Source organism: Sinocyclocheilus anshuiensis, unplaced genomic scaffold (genome assembly GCF_001515605.1).
Source record: "Sinocyclocheilus anshuiensis isolate Anshui unplaced genomic scaffold, SAMN03320099.WGS_v1.1 scaffold1316, whole genome shotgun sequence".
Classification (NCBI taxonomy): Eukaryota; Metazoa; Chordata; class Actinopteri; order Cypriniformes; family Cyprinidae; genus Sinocyclocheilus; species Sinocyclocheilus anshuiensis.
The window spans coordinates 741,511-751,454 of NW_015542553.1; the positions used below are offsets into that span (position 1 = coordinate 741,511).

The 9,944-nt window shown below is 38.8% G+C and overlaps 1 protein-coding gene across 5 annotated transcripts in view; it reads left to right on the forward strand.

Annotated features, from left to right (window-relative positions):
- The first annotated feature begins 543 nt into the window (after positions 1-543).
- Positions 544-9,944, forward strand: part of LOC107694275 (glutamate receptor-interacting protein 1-like) — a 165,245-nt gene continuing 155,844 nt past the window's right edge. For all 5 annotated transcript variants that reach the window (XM_016493922.1, XM_016493923.1, XM_016493924.1 and 2 more), the window contains exon 1: positions 544-778. In XM_016493922.1, coding sequence (XP_016349408.1) covers positions 646-778 — 133 coding nt within the window. In that variant the 5' untranslated portion in view covers positions 544-645. The remainder of the gene's footprint in view (positions 779-9,944) is intronic.

A 9,944-nucleotide genomic window follows, 5' to 3' on the forward strand; every position in this document is an offset into this window, starting at 1 on the left:
TGACCACAGTGCATCTTGTGGAATTATCGCTTTTGTCTTGCAATGGAATCCCTCGAGGGTTTCCATCCACACCCCACTGGTGCATCGTTGCTTTGTTCATTCTTACACCGATAAACACTCATGCTTATTTTAAAGGCAGACGAAATCCCCGCCCCGTTCCCACTCTGGAATGAGACAGTCATAGCCCAAGGATTCCTCGCCTTGCTGCCGGTTCCTTTGAACTTTGTGTCTTTCTCACTTTCCTGTGTGGTTTCCCCCCGCCTTTCTCTTCTTTCTGTCACTCTCTCTCTTGTTCTTGCCCTGTGCACACTCTTCCTTACGTACTTGCACGCATGCACAAAGACCCATTCAGCTGTATGGCTGAGGACTCCTCTACACACGGGTTTCTTAAAGGAGATGGGTGCACCGGAGAAGACTGATATTTGACCCATCCTCTCCAGCTGATTGCGATCCGCTGCTTCCCCCTGCACCTCCCTACCCCTCCTTCTCTCCCTCTCTGCCTCTGTCTCTCTCTTTCTCTTTCTCTCTCTGAGATCTTTCGGTGCTGTGCTCTTTGTCAAACAGAACGCACACCTTCTCACACGCACGCTGGCTGAGTGCGGCGGTCTGCGCCTGTATCAGTGGGACTGCACGCGGTGGGCAGGCATGGAACGCTTCCTTGGCTTTGTCAAGCAGATCCGGAGGTCCAGGAGACGCAAGGGAAAAAAGTACCGTCCAGAAGAGGATTATCATGAGGGTTATGAGGACGTCTATTACTATGCTTCCGAGCACCTGCACCGTAAGTGCTCCCGCTAGCTGTCTGGGAAGGGAGGGGGAAAGTGGGGGATAGAGCTTGGGTATCAGTCATTGTTTTACTATTGCATAAATCACTAGCCAAGGGGGGACATCATGAGCAGCTCATGTTCGAGGGATGAATGAATGGTTTATCTGCAGACCATAAACTCCTGGATAGACTTTAGCGTGCAGCAGTTGAGGTTCCTTGTCAGTGCGAGTGTGTTTATAAGGATATGGTTGTGTTTTCACCCCATTACCTTTGCCTGATGGATGGTGTCAGTCGGTCACCATTTGTTTCTATTGATTTAGAGTGTGTTTAATGCTACACTGGCCGTTAAATGCACACTAGAGTGGACATTTATGGCCATACTGGTGTACACTGCTGAGCTGCAGCTGTTTGAGTGCTACTTGGTGTGTTTGGATAACACACTGCCCTTTAATCGCAGGTGAGAAGTTCGAGTGTGTGCCTCTGTGTGTGTGTGTGTGTGTGTGTGAGAGAGAGAGAGAAACAGGGCATTATTTTCAACAGCATAGCAGTCTCAGGTAGCTGTAGTGCTTGGTTTCTAAAATGCAAGCTCTGACCAGCATGTTTCTCAACCTTTGTTTTACCTTTGTTTATTATGCAGCATCTCTTCCATGCACACTACGTACATTCTGCCGTTGTTCTTCCAGCATTATGCTTCTATTTGTTTCCAGTTCAAGTTATTTCAGAGTTTTCCTCTATACAGAATGATAGTTAGCATTGTGCTCCCTTGGCACTCTCCTACCTGTTTTGAAGTTTGCAGGTTCCCGTTCATGAGATGCCCCCAGGGCTAAATGGGTAATGACAGGGAAGAGGGCCGGGAGTCCTGTAATCCTCATTCCATGGCATTCCTGGTGAAAGATGGACAGTCTAAAAGTGGGTGAATGCAGGTGTTAGCAATGCTTTGTTGTTGTATTGTCTTTTGCATTATTGTGTATTTAGAGAATTGAGAATTGTATATGCTCTTTGTATGAAAGCTTTGAATCTATCAGGAAGATGGGATTCAAAATAGAGATAATGTTTACGTGTCTACAGTTTGCTAATGTAGCTTGAACATTTTTCAGTGTGTGTGGGTCAGGTTTTGTCTATATCAAAGGGACCAAGTGTCCCACCAAGGGGCACTTTTAGTAAAAGCTGAAAACACCAGGTAAGCTCACAATATGGAAAATGGGTTAATAAACATACTAATAATTAGTTTTCTGTGTTTAGGGGTGAATTTGTTGATAGAAACCATTATTAGCTAAGCATAAAACAAAAACGAAGTGAATGGAAAATCTCCACCGTGATAGAAAAAAGTGTGTTTGGGTGTAGTTTCAAGTATAGCTACAGTTTTTCATTATATGTCAGGAATTTCTACAGTGCTGAATCAGTGGAGGCATGTAAATCAGACAAAGCATTGCCCAAGATACTCACTCATCACCATTAGCAATAGTGATGTAGTCATCAGTGCCACGCGTGAAAGTACTGATGTGCATGAACAACCTTTTTGAGAATTTAAACCTGCATAGCTGCAGTGTTCTCAAACATTGCTAGCTTGAATTGAGGATGACTGGTGGAATTAATTGTGCGACTGCAGCCATGTTATATTCCCATATTTGCTTTGGTTTGGTTTTTGCAGGGAGACGTTAATGAAATTAAATTGTTTTTGATTGTGATGTCAGCTAAACGCTGCAACCTATTCCCTAAATGGCTTCTTTCTTTCAAGTGTGATTTTTAATGTCAGGTGTTCACTTTGATATGCAGTAGCGAAACAGAATTAGACACCTAATTGGCACAGCTGGAGTCCGACTGAGTCATTCAGATGAATTGAAGAATGCATGCCATTTGGAATATTTTTAGATTAGTGGGAAATATAGAGATGTCACTTACATTTCCCGTTTGGGTTAATGCTTCAGGTGTGTGTTAAATGTAATTGGACTTTGAGCTAGCAATGCTGCTTTTAAAACGTAATGTTAGCTGCTAATTAACCCGTAGTAAAAGCCTGGAAATGTCACACATGGGTTCCCCAAGCACAACCGCACACACTGTCGATTTGCTAGGGTCCCTCGTTTTGCCTCTGCCTCTCTCTTCATCATTTCTGCCTTCCTCATGTGTAATTCACGGTCAGGTTTTAGTGCATCCATTCTCGTTTATTTATCAAATTCTCCCTCATGTGGCCCGCTGTCACTCCTTCTATGATACACTTAATTTTTATACTGCTGGACTCGCTGCAGGACCCACACTTGGGGGAGGACTAGATTTTGATAAATGGATCATATCTCCATAACAAAGAGTAGCATAGAGACAGAATATGTTTGTTTGATGTATTCGGGGACTGTAAGACATTGTGGTGGAGGTGACCCAGTGAAGTGATGTGTACTTTCTTTTATTTACAGTGGAAATATTCCTATGGATGACAGTCCTGTTATTGGCTAAATAATTTTTTTTATACACAATTTGCCTAAAATGCCTTTTAATATGTAGGATTCATGTTCAGATTTTAAGTGAGGTGGGCTAATCTGTGACGTGTAGCTGTTCCAGTTCGAAAGTCATATGTTAGTAAATACAGTTGTCAGTCCCAACACTGACTATGAAGGTAGTCTGGGAGGCTTCAAACCCTCTTTCCATTTAGTTTCTCCATTTGCAGCTTTGTGTGAAATTGAAACGTGAACTTATTTATTCACTCACAAATGGCTGTACTTTTTGCAAACCTCTTTCCTCTGCAAACTGGTGTTTTCCTTTGCATAATAGTATATAAAATACTGTTTTAAACGCTGGCTATTCTTCTTGTGGAGAGACTCCCTAAATGAAACATTAGCTGCCTTCTTTTAGCTCAGGGCAAGTGGCCTTTCCCTGCTGTGAGGTTCCCAGAAACCTAATGCACAGCATCCATTTTGCTTGTTTGTTTTTCTCTTGTTCACAGGAGTAGATTAAAGTATCAGTGCAGTTCCAGTTGTTTTAAAATGCACAGAGCACCAGTCAGAGTCAACATGACTTCACAATCATAATTAACCCTGTTTACTGTCATAAAACTATACAAACTATACTGCCATGAAACTATAAAAGCTATTCTGTCATAAAACTATACAAACTATACAACGTTGTGCAAAAAAAAAAAGTTTTTGATCTGCCTCTGAAGTGGCTTTTTATCCAAAATCCCCTTTTTAATTTTTCAGATGCTTCCTGCCAAATATGCCATGTATGGACTACTTTTCAGGATTCAGTCATTTCTCAAACGATAAAATCCTACCATATGTTTTTTTTTTTTTTTTAAGAAAGCTCTTTTGCGATGACTTCAAAATCATCCTGTCTTTTTTAATGGCATTTGTTGAATGTTATGCAATTTGAGAGACATAGCATCATCCCTACATCTAAAATGATTTTCTATTTTGCTCATTTACTAGGATAGTAAATGAAGAGCTAGTCACAGGTTAATTACAGCAATATGACACTGTATGTTCAAAATAGTTGTCATGGGAATACTGTGTTATTAATAATGTAGACTGAAGTGGCAAATAACACCTTTTGCCTGGTAAAGAGGAATACCTCTTGTGCAATTTACAGGTTTTGCATGGATTCATCAAAACAGCCACCAAGACTGCTACGACAGAATGTGTTTGGTTCCCAAAAAGAAAGTGGCAGCACTTCTAAGAGACATCTCAAAGGAGCTGGGAGCTAAATCAAGGATCTGCCTCATATCAAAGCAAAGATTCCTCTAGTAGGTCACATGAAACCCTGAAGGGAAAATAAATGCATGCCAAATGTCTTCATGTTGACTGTTAAAGTGAAACAAACTGTTTCCCTCTGATAAAATGTTAATTTGTTTTGTCCAAACTATAATCGAAGACCCATCTTTTTTATCTAATGAAAGCCAGCAGAAGATCTTTCATGCCGAACAAACGAAACCATAACTGTGTGTGTTTCTAAATATGGTGTTATCTATTGTTCCAATCACTTCACGAATTGTCACAAGATTTTGCTTTCCAAAGACACATTCTAGCAGACACAAATTAGCATCCGCCCATAACCCTCTCAAAATCCTTCTGGAAAGATGGCAGAGATTCTTGATATATGGTTATAGGGCACGTCTGTTGCGCAGCGGCAGCTGTTTTAGGCCTGCGGTTGCTAAAGAAGGATGGAGTCTGGTATTTTAACGAGCTGCTCACAGTTAGTAGGTGATAATGAAGCCTGACGGTCCCTCCACAATAATCTCTCCTCCCCAGTCACCTTTCACGGTCAGATAATCTCTACGCATTAGCAATTATGCCGAAAAAAGATATTTACCTAAGGCCTTCTGTTGAATAGCATGAGGATACTGTCTCATCATTCTCATTTGGGATAAAATTAGATGAAAGTACTTGGCACACTTTCTAGATTTATCTTTTTTTGTTTTTCTGTTTTTTCAATTGAACGTTACACACTATTCTCTTGGTGTTTTGATCACTGCTTAATGGATATTCTTCTCCACTTTCATTAGCCTCTTTGCACTGTTTGTCCTTGCACTGGATCAGGTCGCAGCTAGTCATGGTCATCCTTTGATAAACTCTGCATTGTCAAAGTAATTGACTAGCATTTTTATTTTCTTTCTTCTTGTCAGGTCACAGCTAGTCATGGTCATCCTTTGATAAACTCTGCCTTGTCGAAATAATTGACTAACATTTTTTCTTTTCTTTTATTTATTTATTTAGAGCACAAGCATCCTGGCCATCCACTCAGTTCACTTTGAGTCTCTTGAATGAGTTTTGAATAGTCCAGTTCATAAAACCAAAAAGGGTTGCTTTTCCCCAAAGCATTGCATGCCAACGTAGATTGTAGAGACATGGTGCTGGTAGTTTCTACAATCTACTTAGGTTTATGCTTTTGGGAAACGCAGCCTTGAATGATTTGTTCAAATATCGAACTGATCCAGTATTCACTGACTCTGTGACTCACAATGAATAAAAGCCCACTGGAATTCCACACACAAAGCTATCATATTACTGCAGACTTGGAGGGTAGCATACATTAAATGGGTCCTATTATGCTCTTTTACAAAGTCTTTAATTTGTTTTGGGGGTGTACTAGAACAGGCTCTCATACTAGGTTGTTCGAAAAACACATTATTTTTCACATAGTTTACATTATTACATCACCTCTCTCCCCAGTCTATTACAGACTAACTAAAGTTGAAAAAGTGAGAAAGCATAATAGCACCGCTTTAAGTCATAAAAAAAGTGTAAATAAAAATGATACATATTTATATATGAGATCATTGTATTATGATTGTGTTTTTTGTGATTGTGCAGCTTGACATCCCCAGTCCTCATTGACATTCATTATGGAAAAGAGCAGCCAGTATATTCTTCAGAATTAAATTTTTTTGTGTTCCACAAAAACGTTAAACAGGTTTGGATTAGAATGAGGCTGAACAAATAATGGCATAACTTTCATTTTTGGACGAACTATCCCTTTAAGTTAGTTTTAGCAGGGCACGCAGTACCTTCCATGAGCTCTAGTCAGACTTACACCACCTAATTTGTCCTTATTAGGACATATCCCTTGTTCATCATGACCTTTTCTCTTTGTTGCTGAGGAAAGTGGCTTGCACTGGAAATTGCAGCTACCCTGTGTTTAATGCCTTCATCCTCAACTGATAAATGTTCTGCCAGCAAACTTCAGACCATCCCATTACACTCGGGCTGTCACATCACGTCACTGCACTTCTCCATTTACAGTGGGCTTAATACTCCCTCCTTACACTGTGTACTGTAAGGCCACCTCATCCTCCCGCTGGAAATGTCCTCGCTGAAAGCAAAAGCATAACCTATTATCTCCCCCTTTTCTCTGCATGCGATGGAGCCTTCACCATCAAAGAGGCATGATGAATTCTGATGTGTTGTGTAAGAGCCATTAAAGATTGCATTAAGCATTCCCTGTGAGTATTGCACTCATCTCAGGGTGAGTTTAACGTGTGCCAGGCCTCTAAAGTCATGGAATCCTTTTTTTATTTTTATTATTTATTTTTTGAATTGATGGGGACAGCACTATTTGTCATTTGGACTGACATTTTCGGGTTAGCCGAGTAAACAACAGCAATATTAACTGCTCATCTGGTAATGACATCTTAACCCCAGCGATCACGGCACTCTCCACTGCAGACGCCAAAGCCCCCCTGAGAATTCATCCTCCTTATTACTGTCAGATAAACTATCATGTTATTGTTCAATTTACTGTCTGTGAGTGCATCTCGGCTTGCAGCAAAAAAAAGTGAAGTAAACGAATCTTGTTCTGGTTCCAGTGTGTGTAGCAATCGCAATTCATTTTTATATTTGCTGGAGATATTTATATTTATATTAGTTATTTGCATTTTTTTCTCTTTACAAAGAGAAAAATTGCTGCGATCTGTAAATTATACAGATATAATCTACTGTAACTCCATGAATTCAAACATCATTTTGCTGAAAACCAGTGATATATTATGTAAAACATTACTGATTACTTGCTTGGTGGGTGATAAAAAGAGGGCAAAAATCCCTGTAATCATACTCTAAAATAAGGGCTCTAGCTATGTCTAGGGATTATTCCCGATAATCAGAGAAAGGAATTACTTGGATTAAGATGTTTACATGGTATGGGCAAACCTCTTCAATGCTTTTTACATGCTTACATGCTTAAATGATAAGAAATGTGGTTTGTTTGCCACCATTTTGTCAATTTTCATTTGTAACTTAACCATACCACAAAGACATTCAAATTAAATGCACTAGGGTTGTTTACTGTTGCGTTATTCATTTGCCTGCTTAATGTGTTTCTGAGGAACACGACCTCCCTTATTTTGTCAGAAATGTGTCTAAAATGTTTTGTTTACATGCCTCTATAGTGCAAAATGACAGTACGCAACATATTTTATGGTGGTTTTAATTATGAACATAATCACATTATTAAGGTTAACAATCACAGTCTTCTTTTTATATAAACTGCCGTAATCGCATAATAAGGGTAAGTGTTGCCATTTAGTACTTTTTCTCATTTACGGCACATGACCTTTAATTGTATATTACTAAATTATTTTATTTTAATTTTTTTTTCTCTGTTATTTTTAAATTCCTAAAATAACTTTTTTTTCCCCCCTCTTATCAATTTTACTATAAATAGGAATTTGTACAAAAATGCAATTCATTCTACTGCTCTTAAACATTTGACAAATGTTTGCTTCGATTTTTAATTTTCATGCTACTATATATATTGTAGTTGAATTCAAAAGTGGTCTTGATGACTATGTCCTAATGTGTCCATGGTCTGGTTAGATAAGGGACATGTGACTGGGATCCATGATTGTGGCATCCTATTCTGCACTCAGTGAAATGGCTATTCACATTCTATCACAGCTTTCATCATCAAGCGCTGGACCCTCCTAATGGTCCATTCTGCCCGCAGCCGGGATGCCTGGAAAGATGCACTCCCTCCGTCTTCCAATTTTGCACTCCCTTTCGCTTGATCAAACTCCTCTTTTATTTCCATTTCTTTCTACCTCCATTTCTCTGATTTCACCATTCTCATCCATCAGCTCTGATGAGATCAGGGCCCAAATGCCTGTGCATACAGCACGGTTCGAGTTTTTGCTTGTCACTATTTCTCTATCCATCCGCTTGAATGGTTTCTGTGTTGATGTTGATGCAGGGTTTTATTGTATGTGATGAGTATGGCAGCACGTCTCTGCAGAATTAATCTAAATAACTTGTTTTAAACAAGTTCTTTTAAAAAAAAAACTTGTGTGTCATCTTCTATTAAGGCTTCTTTTTATTTCTGCCTTTGGTTATTTGAAAACTACTTCAGTGGAAGTCTTAAGATATGTGTTACGCCCTGCATAGCCCTGATTGCTCACAGCATATGGATAAGTGTCAAAGTAGAATTACACTTGAATTATTGGTTTTGAAAAGCACATAATTTGGGGGCTGCTCGGTTAGTTGTCAGCTTTAGGTCAGTGTAGGGCAAAGTAAATTACAATGCAAAATCATAAAACCGGGGAAATTTACTGGGCAAGTAAATTTCTTATGATTATCCTGAATTTTTAAAAATTGGATTTGTTTGTTTTAAGCATGAATTGAAGTTTGTGCTTATGAGTGGGTACAAAAACAAATTTAATTCAAGATAAATTCTCTGAATTCTCTTATTATTTTTATGCAATTATGCATCTCAAGGCGATGCTTAAGAAGAAAGATGTTAAAGGATGCTAAAATGTTTTTATTGTTTTTTTTATGTTTAGACACACATATTGATTAATAAAATGTTTTTTTCTGCAGAGTAGTTGAATTTCTTGCTGAGTTGCTGAATAATTACATGTCATTTTGATTACTCTTTTATTCAGACCTCTCATGTTGATTTATAAGCTCTCAAAGCATCTTGTCTTAGACACCCATGTTTGTTCAAATTGCAAATTGAGTACTGCCTAATAAAATTGTTTGCTTTTAGTGTAATCATTTGTGTCACCCTGCATCGCACCAACATCAGCACTTTTGGTCTATTAGCCATTCTATTGGATGTTAGTTGCAGGCTGCATTTGCAGAATATAATTGAGTTATCTCAGCGCCACAACAAACACAAAGCGTCTCAAAATCTCCCCTAATATGATTAATCAGTGCATAACTGCAATGGTTCATAAGCTTGCTTTTAGCAAAGGCTGATATTTGAAAGTGAAGAATAGAGAAAATGAGAAAAAGAACAATGGAATTGCAGATGAGGCTTCAGAAAAAGTTTAGGTATGTTTTAATAACTCTGTTTCTGGGGAGGGAAGTGTCTGAATTGTTGTGCTTTCGTAGTATACTTTCTTTGAGAAACTTCCTTCTAAATCTGCCATGTTGACATTGTTTTATTGACCTGTGATGTGGCAACCATGGAAATATACTCAGGTGTTGTTAAACAAGTGCAATTTAAACCATTATCTAGTAGAGATCGACCGATATATCGATTTACCGATATTTTTCCCGATATTTAAGCATTTTACCGTGCTCATCGTTAGTCTCGTGAAGTCGGAGTCATGTAGATAATCCATCAAGTCCTCTCCCAATAAAGACGTAACTTTGCACGAGTTAAATAATACAGCCATGAATGAGCGCATGCTGGAAATAAAAGCGCTGAATTTAATTCTCTCTCTGTTGTATATTTGCTCATCATTAGTCTCGTGAAGCCG